A 20,064-nucleotide genomic window follows, 5' to 3' on the forward strand; every position below is an offset into this window, starting at 1 on the left:
CTACTGTTAGAGTGGAGACTCTATATCCTCTTTGTTAGTTTTCATAAGTCATAAATCTTGGGGAGTAAAGGCATCTCAACTCCCGATGGAGGCAAATCAACAGTGTCTAAGGGTGAAAGCATCTCGCTACCAGAAGGTAGTAAAGACATCCTCATTCATTTGGTCGATTTATGTGGAGGCGGCTCAATATATTCAACCAAAGGTAAGGTATTTTCCACTATGGAATCATAGTGAAGGTATCTCAATGTCATGTCAACATGACATGATATAAATATTTTTCTAAAAGAACTGATATAAAAGGAAGATATGCGACGCATCTCTCAATGATTTTGATTTTTGGAAAAAACTTTAGTGTTTATATGCCATTAAATATTTTTACCACGTCATAGTGTTAAATAAAAAGTTTTTTTTGTATGTGAAGTTTACCAATTATTACACGATAAAGCTTAACTTAGCACTTAGTCATTGTCTCCTCGAGCGGGCCTATTTTTTCATGTTTTCTATACCTCATCTTATCATTTTATATGGACTATAGGAACTAAAATTACCTTAATTGGCGAATGCGTATCTTTGTTATTGTTTATGCGAAAGGTGGAGGAGATATTGTATGGTTAGGACAAAAAAGTCTTGTTGCATTAGGACCCTTCACCCTTTGCATGTTGTGCTCCCATTGGAAAGACATTCTTGTGTTTCTCATGTTACCTTATGAAGGGTTATCTTAATCACATGTATCAAAAGCATGAGCAATTTGCTCTTGTTAACAAAGTCCTTCGGTGCTAGAGGTTATAGGTTGTGTGTGTGAGGTTTTTAGTTGGCCATTTAGATTAGAGATTTGTTTTTCATAATCAAAGTCTTGATAATATTCTAGTTGAGGGAAGTATTTACAATGGTGATCAAAAGCTTTGTAAAATGCTAGGAATGACTCATAGTCTATTAGAAAGCTGATTTTTCGATGTAATTCCTCAAGATAAACATACTCAGGGAATGATTGGTTTGAAGGGTTAATCGTGACTAAACTTTTTCTGATAGAAAGTGTTTTACGCCCACCACACCATTTATTAACGAAAACAATTAAGTTGTGGTGATTATTGACGGTTCATTTTTTCTAGTTTAAGAAAATACTAAAAATTAATTGTTTCATGATCGATGGTCGATTAAATATGATAAATGATGTTTCCTTCATCAGATGAGGAAGTAGGTATAAGAATAAAAAGAGAAGAGGGTCCTTTTGAGCCATACAAGGTGACTTCAAATATTTTCCCTTAGTATCGGTGTCAAATGTATGTCCATGATGACTACTTGTAGATTGACATGATCAACAGGTTTGATTGATGTGGTCGATTGATAAATTAATTTTGACTCTAATAGATTATGTTAGACATGTTAAGGGATTATGGCTTCTCGGGGAGTGAAAGGCTCTAAGTCCCTTTTGTCTCATGTTTGAAGATATTTTTCTCGATGAGTATAAACCTCGGAGTGTAAGACAACTTACTTCTCCAGAGGTCAACTCCTTCAGATGTTTTGATGTGCAAAACGAAGAAAATAAGAAATGATTATAACGAGAATCTACTTTTCAGTTTTTAAATACTTTAAAGATATTTTATAGTATATTCAATATAATTTAAAAAAACAACTTAGAAAATAAATATAAAAATATCTTAAATGATGTTATATAAAAAATTTTATAAATCAAAGCTAACACAACTAACTTATCACACATTATACATAATATATAAATGTAGCATATAGGCACAAAGGCATATTAAACACATGCATATAATCAAATTAGCAAAACTAACATGATTTTAATTTTATGTACTTATCAACTATCACTGCACATGTTATACACTTTTATCTAATGCATCTACACATAACAAACATGTTTTCAGTATCATACATTCATATAATCAACACTTGTACAAAGTATTATTATTAAATTAGTTGAGACTTAAGGATTTTATATCCAAACATAGTTTAGAAACATCGTAAGCCATTCAAATCAATCATACACAAATGTAATAATATTTTGGATAACTTAAATTATTATTCACACATTCTAGCACATCGTATAATAAACTAACATATAAAGCACACTCACTTCGCTTTTGAGTTTTCAAATTTGTAATTTTATGGTCATATGGTCTTATATTCAAGGAAAATTTAAAAAATTTAGAAAATAAAAAATATTATATATTTTTACTGAAATATATTCAACAAATAGTAGTAGACTAAGAATGAAGAGAGAGAGTCGAAGACTTTTTTATGAGAATTTTTAAAATTTTATTTTTTAGTAATTTATAATGTATTATTAAAATTATTTATCAATTATTGTTCACCTAAATAATATTTTTTTGTTAGAATATAATAAATTCTGAGCTTCCCTCGACTATTAGGTGTTGGGATGTAAGGTTCTAAGTTTAACTTTTATAGTCTCATTTTTCATAGTATTATTATATAATTGAAGTATTAAATTTATTAAATTATTAAAATATTTTAAATTAAAATGAGAATTAAATCGATAGACTTTTAAATATTAAAATTTTATTAAATTATTTTAAATTATGATCAAATTGATAAAATATATAAATTTTGAGATACTAAAATTATTATTATATCAAATCACATCATATTTTTTATTAAATACTTAATGACCGTTGATCAAAATAAAAACGTAATTGATAATTATGAAAAATTAAATATTATGGTAAACATTATAAGATAGATGTAAGAGTATAAGGACCAAGAGTATAATTTACCCATTTAATGGTATGTTTGATATTCTAAAGACTGAAATGGACATGTCCAAGTGCTAACCCCTCACTCCACCCACGATGTCGCTGCTAAATTGGCTGACTGAAATGTCGGATAAGCCCTCCCTCTGCGTTTGATTGATTTGCTGCTATGGTGTTGTGATTGGCTGAAATAGGATTTTAGTATAATTATTTTTTGGTTTAGTGGAATATTATAATATCCGTGTATTGTTGAAAATACAATTCATCTTTGAAAAGTTGTTGGAAATATTGTACATCTTGGAATGACCTGGGTTAAGTCACACTCCAATCACCTCTAACTTACAGAGTACAAATTACAATTTGCATAGTGCATCTTCAAGCAATTTCAGGGGAGACATTGAGATCCTGGCGTCTCCTTAAAATTATTTAAAATTGTAAGGTAGTCCTTGTATCACACAATATAATCGCATTGTGTTTATACGATTTTCCGATTATTATAATATTCATTTCATCTCAAAAAATAATTCTATTAATATGTTAATTCAATCAATATTTTTTTCAAGAACTCTACCAGAGTAAATCAACCCTCTACATTCACATCAGAAATCTATGCACAAAGATCTACCCCTCGTCCTATCACACCTTCCACGCGTCCTCTCTCGTACCATCATCCGTTCCCATCATTTCTCATCTTACCCCATTGTCCAAGCCTCGCGCGTTCGACACTCCCCTTATTTTTATGTCTACCCACTTTTAAATTGTTGAGCCAAATAATAATATAATTATTCAACTAATAAAAAATCAGATTAGTTGATTATAGTAATTAGAACATAAGTGTTGAGTAGGATTGCAAATGTCACGAGTTGAGATAAAATATTATTGAGATACTCAATTTAAAAATTTAAAAATCATGTTTCACTCGATTAGTAAGTTTGTAAGTTTAAATTTTTTTAAGTTCAATTTAAATTCGAAATAAAAAATTAAAACCTGATGTAATTAAAAAAACTCAAGAGCTTATTTAAAAAAATCACAAACTCTCGATATTCTACTCAAAATCTTACGAGCTTAAATTTGTCATGCTTAACGCTAACTCAAAATAAAAAATTAAAATTTGACTTGATATTGAAAAAATTTAAACTCAAAACATTCTCAAACTTAACTCTATTGAAATTTAACTCGAATTCAATTTAAGACTTATATTTTTTAGATAAGAACAATATATAAATATTAGTATTTTTTGTAGTTTAATTTAAAAATTAGAATTTGATATATTATTTTTTTTCTACTTGTGAAAATTTCTAGTTAGATACCAAATAACTCACTTTAATTTATTAAAAATTTATATATAAACCGAATCAAATATTTAACATTTCATTCCTCATTTATAGCACAATGTTGAGTGAAAAAATATCAACGTTTGAGTTCACGCGCTCCAGTGCAGGAAATGTGGAAGTGACGGTCAACTGAACTTTCTCTATCATAACAAATCATAAAAAACCACGTGTTACATAATAAGCAATCTACCGGCTTCATGTTTTTTTACTTTTTTAAAAAAGAAAAAGCTAATCCACTTCAAACAGAATATTTATGCCTTCTCCCGAGGTGCATCCACGTGTGCACTTTTTCAAGGTTTTTCGACACGTACTTATTTCTCATTGGGTAACACGACGAGCCAACCAGATAGCTTTTATTTTCTGAAACTGACCCCATCCGGTTCAACCAATCAATTCTCCTCACTGTTTCAATTGTCGCCCACGGACACGTGGAGTGCTCTGATTTTGGACACGACTACTACCTCTGGTAAAGTCATTTGCCCTTTGATGAAACAGAAGGGAAAATAAAACCAAAATTTAAGATAAAACAAAGCGAGAGGGTTTGTTAGCCTTTTTTTCAAGTTCTTTGGAACGAGAAATGGAGGGTGGAGATGCTTGGAGGATGCTAAGATGCGCTGGCGGTGTACAAGATAATACGATAATCAACCGGATAATGCTCAGATTCAGGCCGATTGCTCCAAAACCGGCGAACGGAGACTCGGTTTCCGGTGATTCAACGTTTGGTAACAAGAACACGGGTGTTACAAGCAAGAGAGTAAAGAGAAAATACGTTAGGGTTTGTAAGAGAAATAATACTAGGAGAATAGCCTTGGATGAAGCTAAAAAAGATAACGCTGGAAATAAGGGTTCCCCAAGTCTACATCTGTTGCCAGAGAGTGCTGATCTGGACAAATCAACGGTTGGGGGTGATATTGATCTCAGTCGGACAGCAGGTGATAATTATCCTATCCAGGACCCACCGTCCCCGTGCTTGAAGTTAAAGAAAATGGTTGCAGCAGTGGGGCCGTCGGATCAGACGGCGTTGATAGCCTCCAGAGGTAGGACTAGGAGGGTTACGGTTTTGGAGTCACGTGTGACGGTGGAGAACGTGACGGACACTTGCATGGATGGAGGAGAGATTGGGAACTTCACGGACGTGGAGAGAATGAAGAATCTTGAACATGACACGTGTCCCAGTTTTGTATCAGACGGTTGGAACCATGTTTTATGGGTGAACGAAGCTTACAAGAAAATGGTGGGCGGAGGAACCGCCGTGGGGGTGGTGGTGAAAGAAGGGTTAGAGTTCCCACGGGGTTCTTTCTCATGCCGAGTAGGGTTACAGTACGTTGATGGAAAGGGAAAGAAGAAGCAGTGGAGAATGGTTCCTTGCGACGTGTGGAAGATGAGCTCAGGTGGGTTTGCTTGGAGGCTGGATCTTAAGGCTGCTCTCACTTTGGGACTCTAAGCCATTCCCATCTTTCTGCAGGTAAATTCAGCTATGTTTATCCTCACAAAAAAAAATTAAACAATAGGGTTTTAAAACAATATAATTTCGTTATATATATATATATATATAAAGATAAGATTGTAAACGAGTGTTGATACAAGTGGTTGAGATTCAAGAATTTGAGCATATAAGATCAAGTTCGAATTTAACCACCGTCACTATGTAATGTCCTATATAAATTTCAATTGAGCCTTAGAAATGTCTTGATCCGGAACCACCCTAATTTAAACTTTTTTGTGTATCATATATATATATATATATATAAAGATAAGATTAGGAAGGAGCGATTTGTAATATTGATTGGTAGGTTTGAGGTTTTATTTGACTGATTTAAGAATAATTATTTTTAATTTAAAAATGTAAAGAAGTTTAAAATAATTTAGGTATTATATAAAACACATACATTATATAATATTTATATAATATCCTATACATGTTAAGAAAATAAATTATTATCTCATACGTTGGTTGTATTGATATTATCTATTTTATTTAGAACTTAAAGAGTATAAATTTTATTATAGAATTCAAGGTTTAGAATCATTTAATATATTAAATAATATTTAAGTATACCATGTAATATTTAAATAACATTTCAAATTTATATAATCTATATATCAAATAATTTTATTACCAATACAAGATAAGTTTTATTCAGTTGAAAACTTAAAACATAGAGTACCATTAGGGTTTAACTGGGTAATTAATAAAATTATTTTGGTAAAAAAATAACTTAGATCACAACACTAATAATTTCTCATAATATTCTGTTTAAAGTTATCATTTTTCCCAAAAAAAATATAAGTAAATTGAAGGACATTAACAAATACAAATAATAATAATTATGAACAATATATGTACTTCATTTAATTTAAGTAAATATTATTAATACTATTATACTAAGAGAGAAAAATTTTGTTTTTTTAGGAAAAAGCAAAGAAAAATCTACAGTAAATTAAGAAAAATACGTGGCAACAGCAGACAACAGCCATCCCGTTCCAATCCCACAATAGAAATAAAATCCAATCTCGATGGTGTCACAAATCCTCTACCAACATCTTTATCGAATACGCCACGCGTCCCTCTTCCTACTTTCTTGTTTCTTTTCATTAAATCATTTCTTCCATGCGCCATGTTCCCACGTAAACCCTTCACTCCTCAATTTACTCATTCAACTAATGTATGACATATTTACATTTATTAATGTAATATAAAAACATTATATACGTATTTTCAATTCCATTTCTAGAGTTTTTACCTCCACTTTTGATCGAGTGTAATTCGTTTACGTGTCGATTTTTTTATTTTTAGAATATAAATATTTCAATTAAATTAATATCACATATTAATAAAATATAAATTCATTTACAAATAAAAACTATTTTTGTAAATAATATAATAATATTTTAAAAATTATTTTTTACCATCAAAGTGAATTATATGTTATATTTAATTTTGATTCTATATAAAAAAATTATAATGTGGTTTTACAATATATTTGTGTAATTTATATGTTATAAGTCTTTAAAGTATGTTAAATAAAAAATTCATTAAAGTATGTTCAGATGAATGATTGTTCATATAAAAAGATGTGTTGTATCTCTTTAAAAATTTTAAGTTTAAATAGTTATTTATGTAATGTATATATTATAATAATTATTTTATAATATTTTAATAAATTAAATAATTAATTAATATTTTTGAAAAAAAAATAATAACAAAAAATATCGATTAATTATAATTTGAGTGGGCTATTTTATCTTACATTATTATAGCCAACTTCTGTGACGTACTCGTTATCCACTATCCAGTATGGTTGAGAATTTTGGTAGTGTTATTAGGTTGAAAGGTGAAGTACACGGCGGGAATTGGCGAGTGGAAGGAATAAGATATATAATAGTGCACACACCGATTTTAGAGGTCGCAAAGCTAATGATGAAGAACCACGTGTCCACTTTCGCGAACCTCCCCTCTTTTATGCTCTTTCCCATTTCATTCAACTGTAAAATATACTCCACTCTCGAGACTATACCCACGTGTCCCTTCTCTTTAGGAACTGTTGGACACTAGCCTTCTCTTCATTTGTTCCCATTGTGGACCCATCTACTTTTCACATGGACCCCACCTCTTAAATTTCAACCAATCAAAACACTCAGGTTTCCCTTTTTTGCCCTAACCACGTGTTGTTTCTCTGTAAATTTTCCACTATCGTTATCGCCTCTCCTAAACAAAACATCCCTCCGGATATTCAACGGAGGAAATATTTCAGAGTTTGAAGGGGAAACAAGGTTGGAGAAGCTTTGATCTTGTTTTTTTTTCCTGGCGGTGGTTCAAACGGAGGAGGAGAGATGAACGGTTGTGAGAAGTGGAGCATGGTTGGCTACACGGATGGTGCACAAGATAAGACGGTGATCAACTCAATAATGCTAAGATTCCGGCCTATAGCTCCTAAACCGGTCTCCGGAGACTCCGTTTCCGATGGGGCTCGGATTGATAACAAAAATTTGTTGCTTTGTAAGCCAAGAGCTAAAAGAAAGTACGCTAAGGTTCGAAAGAATAATATCAGGAGAAAGAAAAGATCATCATCAGATCCACTTCATCACGATGAAGCTTCTAAGAATCCTGAAAATATCGTTACTTTGCAGTTATTACCAGAGAAAACTGAAGGGAACAGATCGGTTAACAATCAAAACGGTAGAGTTTTGGAGGAAAATCAAGATCCTGTTTATTTATGTAACTTGAACTTCAACAACCTTTGGTTTGATAGCATGGGAGTTGTAGAAGAGCCCGATCGAACGGTTTTGACGGTTCAAAGGGGGAAGGAAATGGTGGTGGAATCGTGTGTGACGGTGGAGAGCGTGACGGACAGTTGCATGGAAGTGAGGGAGTTAGGGAGTACGGACGTGGAAAGGATAAAGAATCTGGAGGCTGACAAGTGTCCAGGGTTTATATTGTTACGGAATACGTCTATCGGATAAAGTAAAATCATAACTGATAATTTGAGAAAATAAAAATAAAGATAAAAGAGACACAAAATTTACGTGAAAAACCCCTAAAATATTTAGGGTAAAAATAACGGGCAACGGTAGAAGAATTTCACTATGAGAAAATAGGAATTACAATCTCTCTCGATCTACCAAGGAGAAAACAATGATAATTCTCTCTAGATAAAAAGGAGAAAACAACTCTCAAGAAACTCTCTAAAATCTCTCTAGTATTGGAAGAAAGCTAGAATGCTTTGGGATGGTTTTGAAGCTAAATGAGTTAGGGTATTTATAGTTGAAGTCTTAAGGACTAATTTGTAAATACCCTAAATTATAATGACTAAATTTAAGCTTTTACCATTTTATTTTTCAACAATTTCAGCCCCCTTTTTGACTACATGAATCTGTGCCCCATTTATTTTTAATTTTCCAACTTTCGGTGCCATGTGCACTAGATTTCAACAATCTTCCACTTGAAGATTTGATTGGAACAATCATATATTCACACCATTCTTTCTACCTTGTACCTTTCATGTTGCTTATGTATCTGACAGGCCACAGGAGGATCGACACCAAGTAAATTTATCGGCATTGATCGCCTTCGTCATGAAATCTGCTATGTTGTCTTTGGTATGGATCTTCTGCATATCCACTGTCCCTTCTTCCACTTTTTCACGAATGAAATGGTACTGAACTCGTATATGTTTTGTCCTTGAATGAAATGCTGGATTCCTTGCTAGATGCAAGGTGCTTTGACTGTCACAAAATACAGAGACATACTCTTGATTGTGCCCAAGCTCCTCCAATAGCATCTTCAACCAAATTGCTTCTTTACTGGATTGTGTAGCTGCTATATATTCTGCCTCTGTTGTGGACGTAGCCACAACTGACTGCAATTTTGAAACCCAGCTTACAGCTCCACCAGCAACTTTGAACACATATCCTGTAGTAGATTTGCTTTTATCCAAATCCCCTGCATAGTCAGAATCTACATACCCATTAATTAGTAAGTTTGATCCTCCGTAACATAATGCAGCATTTGAGGTCCCTTTGATGTATCTGAGGATCCTCTTTACTGTATTCCAATGCTCTTTGTCTGGATTCGCCATGTATCGACTAACCACTCCCACTGCTTGTGCTATGTCTGGTCTTGTGCATATCATAGCGAACATTAAACTTCCCACTGCTGATGCATACGGTACTCGAGACATCTCCATCCTCTCTTCTTCACTGCTAGGACTCATACTGGAGGATAATTTGAAGTTAATAGGAAGAGGGGTAGAAATTGGCTTACAATCTTGCATGCTGAATCGTGACAAGATTTTCTTCAAGTAATTCTTTTGTGAAAGCCAAATCTTCCTATTACTTCTGTCTCGGTGAATTTGCATCCCTAGAATCTTGTTTGCTGATCCCAAGTCCTTCATTTCAAATTCCCTAGCCAGTTGTGCCTTCAATTCTTCAATATGATCTTTGTTGGGTCCTGCAACCAACATGTCATCTACATAGAACAGCAATATAACAAAATCGTTATCACCAGACCTCTTGAAATAAGAACAAGGGTCTGCATTAAGTCTGTTGTATCCAAGGCACATAATGAAAGAATCAAATCTCTTATACCAACACCTCGGCGCCTGCTTTAGACCGTACAGAGATTTGTTCAACCTGCAAACCAAGTTCTTCTTTTCTTTTTCTTCAAAACCTTCAGGCTGGAGCATATAAATTTCTTCTTCAAGATTTTCATGAAGAAAAGCTGTTTTAACATCTAGCTGCTCTAGATGTAAGTCCAATGTAGCACACATTGCCAAAACTACTCGAACTGTTGTTAGTCGAACCACAGGAGAAAATATTTCATTGAAATCAATACCTTCTTTTTGAGCATATCCTTTGACCACCGGTCTTGCACGATACCTCTCAACTTGATCGTCACCATTTCGCTTGATTTTGAAGACCCATTTGTTACCAATTGGATTCCTTCCTTGTGGTAGTGGCACAAGGTCCCATGTATTATTTTTATGAAGGGCTTCGATTTCTTCTTGCATCGCCATTATCCACAGTGAAGCATCTGAGCTGTTTATTGCCTCCTGGTATGTTGATGGCTCACCGTCCTCTGTTAAAAGGCAGTATGCAATATTACCTTCTATAACATAATCCGAGTGCCAATTGGGACGTCTTCTCACACGATCTGATTGACGAGTTGTTGGAGCTTCAGAACTCTCTGGTTCTTGTTCATCATGTGCTGGTTCTGCTTTAGAAGAATCTCCTTCTTCAAACTCTTTTTCCACATGTATCTGAGTAGTCTCTGACTTTTCAGCGTTATCATCGTATTCTTTTCTTTGTAGCTTATCTTCTACAAAGATAACATCCCTGCTAATGATCACTTTGCGGGCAGTGGGATCCCACAAGCGATACCCCTTTACTCCATCAACATACCCCAAGAATTTGCATTTCCTAGATTTTGGATCCAGCTTTGAAATTTCTTGGGCGTTGTACATCACGTACACAATACTTCCAAATACATGGAGGTTTGAATAATCAACTGGTTTACCAGTCCACATCTCCATTGGTGTCTTCAGCTCTATTGCAGTTGATGGAGCTCGATTCACCAAATAACAGGCGGTATTGACTGCTTCTGCCCAGAATGATTTTTCTAGGCACGCTTCCCTCAACATTGCTCTTGTTCTTTCTAACAAGGTTCTGTTCATCTGCTCTGCCACTCCATTTTGTTGAGGAGTGTTCGCCACTGTGAACTGTCTTTTGATGCCTTCTTTCTTGCAAAAGTTATCAAATTCTTCGCTTGTGTATTCTCCTCCATTATCTGTTCTGAAACACTTGATCTTATTTCCAGAATCAAGTTCCACCCGCGCTTTGAAGTTTTTGAAAGTTGAAAACACGTCTGACTTCTTCTTAATAGGATCACCCAACATCTCCTGGAGTAGTCATCAATAAATGAGACAAAGTATTTTGCTCCACCTAGGGACGTTACTGGTGCTTGCCATACGTCAGAGTGAACCAATTCTAGAACACTTTTGCCTCTAGAATTTGATGTGTTGAATTTCAACCGGTGCTGCTTACTTGTTATACAATTCTCACACAAAGGAAGTGATACCTTTGTTAAGCCTGGAAGTAGTTTTTGCTCCATAAGGACTTTCATTCCTTGTTCTGACATGTGTCCAAGTTTCTGATGCCATAGCATTGCCGAATCTGAACTACATGAGGCAACAAAGGCTTCTGCTTCTACCAAAGTCTCTCCCTTCAGCATGTACAAGTTTGCAGCTATCTTTTCACCTTTCAGCACCACAAGCGCTCCACGGAACACCTTCATGATTCCTTTCCGTGTTTTAATCTTGCTTGCATTATTATCCAACAATCCGTAGGATAATAAATTTTTCTTCAGGCCTTTCACGTGTCGCACATCTCGAACAACTTTAATTGTTCCGTCATACATCTTCAATTTGATGGTTCCCACGCCAACGATCTCTAAGGCATGATCATTGCAACTATAAACAGATCCTCCTGAGACAGGTTCATAATGATGGAACCATTCTCTTCTTGAGGTCATGTGATATGTTGCTCCCGAATCAATGAGCCATATATCTGCAAATCGTTTTCTTCCTTCTACGGTGGTTGATGCTTCACAGCATAGAGCATCTCCATCATCTAAAGTGTTTGCGGTATTGCCTTGTGGATTGGAGTTTTTATTTAGACTCCAACAATCCTTCTTCAAGTGACCCTTCTTTCCACAGTTGTAACACTTTAAATTCTTCTTGCTCCTCGACTTCGATCTACCATGTTTGTGACTGCTACTTTGGCCACGTTCTGTTGATCTTCCTCTCATCGTTATCATCGTTGTCAACGCTTCTGCTTGTTGCAGATTTACTTGTATGTCTTCCTTATTCTTGCGCCGATTTTCTTCTTGTAGAACAGCAGCTGCAACATTATCGAAGACTAAACTGGTGACATTACTATTTGTCAAGTTGATGATGAGTTGATCGTATGAATCCGGTAGACTTTGAAGTAGAAGTTCAGCACGTTCTTATTCTCCTATTTTACAGCTTAAGGATGTAAGCTGAGAAAATAAGGTGTTCAGTGTATTTAAGTGCTCCGTCACTGAAGTAGATTCTGGCATACGGAGAGTATACAATTTCCTTTTAAGGAAAATTTTATTGTGCAGCGATGTGGCCTCGTACAATTTGGTGAGATGATCCCATATCTCCTTAGCTGTCTTCTTCTCCTCGATGCTTGACAATACTTCATCTGCTAATGCTAGATGAAAGTTTGCCATACCATTCCCGTCCATCTCGTTCCATTTGATGTCATCTGTAAAATCCACCGGCCTTTCACTGATAGCCGCTAGATACCCGTCTTTCCTCAGGATGGCCTTCATCTTCAATTTCCACAATGAGAAATTTCTCCCATTGAATTTTTCAATATCAAATTTCGTTGCCATAGCTTCTTTTACGGATAGCTCCCACTATTTCACTATCGTAAATAGTTCTCTGGAACCTTCAAAGAATGGGTAATACCTTCTTAATTTCTTATGTTGGAGGATCCACCTTTTGGTGGTAACCACAAAGACAATAAGCAGATATTACACACTCTAATCTAGCTCTGATACCAATTGTTGCGGAAGACGGCTATCGGATAGAGCAAAATCGCAACTGATAATTTGAGAAAATAAAAATGAAGATAAAAGAGACACAAAATTTACGTGGAAAACCCCTAAAATATTTAGGGTAAAAACCACGGGCAACGGTAGAAGAATTTCACTATGAGAAAATAGGAATTACAACCTCTCTCGATCTACCAAGGAGAAAACAATGATAATTCTCTCTAGATAAAAAGGAAAAAACAACTCTCAAGAAACTCTCTAAAATCTCTCTAGTATTGGAAGAAAGCTAGAATGCTTTGGGATGGTTTTGAAGCTAAATGAGCTAGGGTATTTATAGTTGAAGTCTTAAGGACTAATTTGTAAATACCCTAAATTACAATGACTAAATTTAAGCTTTTACCATTTTATTTTTCAACAATTTCAGCCCCCTTTTTGACTACATGAATCGGTGCCCCATTTGTTTTTAATTTTCCAACTTTCGGTGCCATGTGCACTAGATTTCAACATATATCAGATGGTTTGCATAGGGTTCAGTGGTTTAATGGAGCTTACAAGAGGTTGTTGATGGAAGCGAATGACGCGCCACCACCAGAGATAATGGTGTGGCTCTTGTTGAAACAGGTATTTCCTAGGTTTCGCACTGCATTTTCATGCAAGGTAAGGTTGTAGTATACTTGGCAGAATGAGAAGCTTTCGAGAATGTTGCCATGTGATGTGTGGAAAATGGATGGCGGGGGCGGTGGTTTCGCATGGCGGTTGGACGTCGAGGCTGCGCTCAGTCTCGGCCGCGAAGGGAAGCGAGGATTCGGAGGGGTTAATAAAGGGATAGAAGGGGGCGAAATAGTAGAATAATCAAGTAATATGTGTTAGTAATGGCCAATTCCACATGGAATGAGGAAATACATTAGGCTTGGGTATTTAAAGTTTTTATTCTCCATTACCTTGTTCAGTGATAAAGAATAAGGGAGTTTTTAGTGTACTTTTGTCGCAGCCGTCTGTTTGTCTCATTCTCATGATAATATGTGTCCTCTACACATTACTAAAATTAAGGAATTTTTTCTGAAACAAATGAATAAAATGTATTTGGTATTAAATGTTTTACATCTTTGTTCAAGATAACATTACTAAAATTAAGGAATTTTTTCTGAAACAAATGAATAAAATGTATTTGGTATTAAATGTTTTACATCTTTGTTCAAGATAAGAATTAAGCTATTAATTATGCCAGTTAGTTATGGGAGTTAAAAGTTTAATTCAACAGTTTCATTTATTTAAAGATAACAATTACACAGAGTTAATTTCAAAAAATAAAATTAAATTTATTTTTTATTTTTGTTGGACGAAAATGCCTTTATATATAACCTATAAATATAGAGCTCATTTGACTTTTCAACTCATCCTACAATTCACTTAAATATCTCTCAACTCTCTCAAATCTTTTTAAGACTCAGAGTATTTTCGGCAATCGAAAGAGCAGTACCACCAGTAGTTTATTTTTATTTTGGGTGTACAAAATTTAAAGTGATTGTGTTAATCTTGAGGGATGATCGTTTATTGGAGTAATTACATTCATCGGGATGAATTCGTTTCTAAGATAATGATTTTTACCTCAATACAATTTCAGTTGATCAAATATTTATTTTTTCCACTTTATGCGATGTGATTTTGCAATCAATTTTACTAATAACGTGGACTGTTTATTTTACTTAAAAGAAGAGAATTCTACCTAAAACACAAAAACAAAGAGGGGTGTACTGAGTAAAACCCATATTCTTAGGAATCCTAAACTCTTGGATTTTGGCTTTAATTAGTGTAGTTTATAGTGTTGATAGCTAAGCGTTAAGTTGGCCAAATAGGATTTGCTGGCAGATGCTACGGATAACTTTTTCATCTCTTAATTTATTGGGACATGTATTGGACAGGTGGTGGATGCTCCTACAATGAAAACTACCCTAATATATATATATATATATATATATATATGAGAAAATAACTTGAGTGACAAAAATATCTTATAATATATGGTTTTAATCAAATTTTTTTGGGTTTATAAAAATAAATAACGAATTCGCAATATAAAAGTTAAATTCGCAACAAGAATTTACATTTCGCAACACGAATTTATCAAATTCGTAACTCAGTTTTCAAATTCGTAACTCGAATTCGCTAATTTCACAACTCAATTTTCGAAAAAGCACTCTCGCAACACAGTGTCTTCAATCCCCACTGGATTTTGCAACTCGAAAATGCCTTGTTCTAGCGTTTGATTTTGAGATGCTCAGCAACCGTTGCCGTTGAAACAATTCAGGCAGAAACTGTTTGCTTATCGTAGGACATCATGAGTTCCCACAATAACTTGATCTCGATGCATTGAGATTACAGTTACAGGTCGTATATGGCCGATTTTACTTTGAAAACCGTTCTCTACATTCGGAGAGTCGATCATGGATGGATAAGCATTATGAAAATTTTGCACATAAAGTATGTCATCCAAGCATATCCGTTAGTTGGGACTATGCAATACACTACGTACTGCATATTGGTTTCAATTTCGATGCATCTACCGACGGTATGAGGTTAAAAGTGTTCCATTGATCGTTCGTTGCCAAGTTGAATGCTGGTGAGGAGAGGGAGAAGAAAACTCCGGTGAAGAAAGTAAAATCGGCCATATACAACCTGCAACTGTAATCTCGATGCATCGAGATCAAGTTATTGTGGGAACTCATGAAGTCCTACGATAAGCAAAAACAGTTTCTGCCTGAATTGTTTCAACGGCAATGGTTGCTGAGCATCATCTCAAAATCAAACGCTAGAAGAAGGCATTTTCGAGTTGCGAAATCCATTGGGGATTGAAGACACTGTTGCGAAAGTGCTTTTTCGAAAATTGAGTTGTAAAATTGGCGAATTCGAGTTGCGAAATCCGAATTCGAGTTGCGAATTTGAAAACTGAGTTGCGAATTTGGCAAATTCGTGTTGCGAAATGTAAATTCTTGTTGCGAATTCGAAAACTGTGTTACGAATTTGACTTTCGTGTTGTAAATTCGAAATTAAGTTGCGAATTCGTTGGTTATTTTTGCCAACCCAAAAAAAATTTAGTTAAAATCATATATTATAAGACATTTTCGGTTACTCAAGTTATTTTCTCAATATATATTGTAGCCGCTGGTTGAACATATGTTGTAGCTGCTGCACTCGTGAAGGGTAGATATTGAGTTTACCTTACGTGTTTGTGTTTGTGTCTGTGTTGGGATAAACCTAGATAAGTCAGCGTATATAAGTCATATGTACATATATATATATATATCTATATATAATTATTAGTTTAGATTAATTCTAATATTTAGGGACAGAATTGGTTTCAAATATTTAGAGTTACAATTTATTTAAGTTTATAATAGATATTTGATCTAAAAAATAGGATGGAACAAAATTTTAATCTTATTTAAATTTAAATTAATAAAGATTTAAAATATTATTAAACTAGAATCTTGGAAGGAGAAAGAGTCTCTCTCATTCTCTATATACTTTCGCCTATGTTGATTTTTATATATTCATAAAGGATGACGAGGACAATACTTATGAATCTAGATAGAATTGGGATTAGAGTTAACTTGTTTAACTTTAACATTAATAAAAATTTAATAAATATTTAATCCAAAATTTCGTCACTGCTTTTAGACGTATTAATGAAATTATTGTACCAAAAAAAAATAAAGATGACTTAATCTTATAGATATGTATATAAATGTGTATATGTAGTATAACTAGCCTATAGGTTGCGGAATACATGCATGCATGATGTTGGACCACTAACGGTGAGTATTTAGGCACATCAAAGAGCACAACAAATATATTGGATGGTATTAATATATATGCCTTTGGATAAGAATAATTGAGTTTATCCACTATCCATGCATGCAAACAATAGAATTTTACTATTTCCTTTTTGATCTTCACCAGTAAACTCTATACCTCTATAATTGCTAACACTTTTCCTTTTCTTCTCATTTTATCAAGGTTTTCCGATCGAGTGCCGTTTGACATCGAAGTACCGGAAATGAAGAACGGAACTTCGCAGGGGTAGTAACGCATGGTAAGTATATTGAACATAGGGAATTTTATATAAAGGTGGTGTTGAATAATTTTCATGGCAAGCTTTCAGAAAAGAACAAGGCTTGAGAGTTGTGATTCTTGGTCCCCAAAAAAAAAATTAAACTTCACCAAATTACAAAGCGAAGGCTTGTGCATGTAAATTTGGGTGAAAATGTCTGTGATTGCAAAACAATAGTTCATGTTTGATCGATCTGCAATTTGGATTGAATAATTAATACTATGTAGGGTATTCAAATATTGAAATTTGAGTCATTCCACAGATTTTGCATCAATTTATTTCTAATAGATAATTTCCCCCCCCCCCTTAAAGCGTGGAATAGTTGTGGTAAATGCTCCATTTCTCTCGCACTGACTTTTAAAATTATTATTTTACTTTTTATAATATTTTATATACTTCTACTAAAATCCTATGAATTAGGGTGGCTGAATTTTTGAGATAATGCTCTGGTAAAAAATAATTCCTCGAATAATGTTGTGTAGAAATTATTTTGTTAAATAGGGTGAATGCTACGGTGTACCCCGAAGCCACGCTGCTGTCCCACGTTCCGAATTGGTGTCGATGAGATTGGCCAAAGACGTATGGAAAGCGCGGGGGGGGGGGGGGAAGACGTATGACCACCGGCGAAGTCGCAGGGTATGCCATGCGTATCTTGGGGGTCCCTCGCGTGGCCGACAAAGTCCCATGCGTCTCCCTCTCCTGTGACCGACAAAGTCGCATGGCATGCCACTAACGTAGCTGTAGGCTGGTAGGTAGCTGACATTCGAATGATAAAAGCTTAACCCATACCCTTATCCTATCTTAACCTATACATTGTAATAACAAGTTGAACATAATTTTTTTTCTTTCAACTATATATATGAGTGAAATTAGGGCAATTACAATTCAAAAAATTGATTGAAGGAGCAGAAACAATTGTAAAGAAGATTAACGGAGGGAGCATTTCAGAAAGTTTGGTGTGTTTTTTCTTTCGTTATTTTAATTTAAGTATGTATTATATTAAAAATTGATTTAAATTTTTGTTATTTTGTCTGAAATTAGTCTAATAGTTTATTAATTTTTTATAGAAAGAAGGTGAATTTAGTTTATTTATGACACTGTGGGCTTACCGCACAGCTTTCAAGACACCACTAAGGATGTCCCCATTCAAGTTTATTTATGGCAAGGCATGTCACTTACTCGCGGAGCTAGAACACAAGGCTTTTTGGATTGTCAAGAAACTCAACATTGATGCACAACTTGTAGGAGAAAAGAGGTTGCTGGAACTAAAAAAAATGTAAGAGTATAGATCTCAGGCTTATGAGAATGCCCATCTCTACAAGGAAAAAAACTAAGAAGTGACATGACAAAAAAAAATTCACGACAATTGTTTTTGGGCCAACAAGTACTCCTCTACAACTCTAGGCTCAAGTTGTTTCCAGGCAAGCTCAAATCAATATTTTCATGGCCTTTCCTAGTGCATCAAGTGCATGGCCATGGAGCATTAGAAATCAAGAACTTAGAAGATGGGACAATTTTTAAAGTGAATGGCCAAAGGCTGAAGGCCTGTTATTCTAAAATTTTATATTTTATCTTTCTTTTCGTTTTTGACACAATTGATGAGGTCATTACCCCAGAGCCAACTACCGAGCAAACCATTGAACCCGTTGCAGAGCCAAAAGCAAACTAGCCCATGGTAGAGCATTTTGAGTATCCGCTACCAGAGGAGTTAACACAACCAGTTAGTCCCCTAAGGACCAGGTGTTACCTAAAGCGTTTAGCTGGTCATGCACCTGCTGCTTTCTCATTACTGCATGTCCGAAGCCACATGATCTGATAGTCCACCCCCACTCAAGAGACGTCACACCCGAGCGTCCAACAAGACCAATCCACCACAATGAGGTATCTCCACCACCTTTGCATTTGCATTTCATTTAGTTTCGTTTGACTTAGTTTTCATTCATTGAGGATAATGCATCCCTCAAGTTTGGGGGAGGTATTGTGTACATACTTAGTCATTTGCATTGATAATGTTTAGTAGATTGTTTTTGTTATGACATGAGTTAGGATTAGGTTAGTTACTTGGAATAAGTTGATGATACTCGATGATGATAATTTTTTTCGCTATGGTTAGAAATTAATGTACATAACTGTTGAGGAGGATAGAAAAAAACCTAAGAATTAATTCTTTGTGACTCTTTGAACACGATTGTATGTTTTCTATGCTTGAAGAACTTAGAAAATTTTATGAAAGAACTTTTTCTCGTCGTGGCATAAAATTCCAGTAATGAACTTAACTACTATATCAATGCATGAAAAGGCTAAGTTAAACTCCTTAATGTTGTGAATTATGTTGAATTGAAAATAAATGCCTCGGCATAGCTGTAGAGGGACACTTCTCTGTGTGACGGTATTGCCTGGAAACCCCTTGAATAAATGGCAGCCTTAGCACATGGGTGAATGAAAGTAGTCATGGGATGACTCTGCCTGACTACCTCAGGGATGGAATGTATGCTCCCATTCATCTAGAGTGTGGGATGATAGTTGTGATAGGCTGACTCCCCTTGTGCAGTGTAAAAAAATTGAAAAAAATTAAAAGTTTAACTGTTGAATAAATAGAAGTAGATTTTGTGATTAATGAATAATTTTATGCCTTGACAAAACAAAAGAACTTACTTACGGACTTTCTAATTTTGTCAAGCATAGACTAGATACAATCATGTATACACACTTGGAAATGATCTTGGCCTAGGGAAAGGTACTTGACTTCTCAATTAGTCTAGCTGTAACATCCCAAACTACGGGTTAGTGACTAAATTGTAAATTTTC

At 34.7% G+C, this 20,064-nt stretch overlaps 2 protein-coding genes across 2 annotated transcripts; both read left to right on the top strand.

Annotated features, from left to right (window-relative positions):
- Window positions 1-4,643: 4,643 nt before the first annotated feature.
- Window positions 4,644-5,510, top strand: LOC120172068. Its single transcript, XM_039179636.1, has one exon. It carries the CDS (start codon window positions 4,644-4,646, stop codon window positions 5,508-5,510), a length of 867 nt encoding a protein of 288 aa, XP_039035567.1.
- Window positions 5,511-7,900: 2,390 nt separating this feature from the next.
- Window positions 7,901-8,530, top strand: LOC120172069. The gene has a single exon (XM_039179638.1). It carries the CDS (start codon window positions 7,901-7,903, stop codon window positions 8,528-8,530), a length of 630 nt encoding a protein of 209 aa, XP_039035569.1.
- The last annotated feature ends 11,534 nt before the right edge of the window (window positions 8,531-20,064 follow it).

The sequence above is a fragment of the Hibiscus syriacus genome, unplaced genomic scaffold, assembly GCF_006381635.1.
Source record: "Hibiscus syriacus cultivar Baekdansim isolate YM2019G1 unplaced genomic scaffold, ASM638163v2 tig00111841_pilon, whole genome shotgun sequence".
In the NCBI taxonomy this organism is placed as follows: Eukaryota; Viridiplantae; Streptophyta; class Magnoliopsida; order Malvales; family Malvaceae; genus Hibiscus; species Hibiscus syriacus.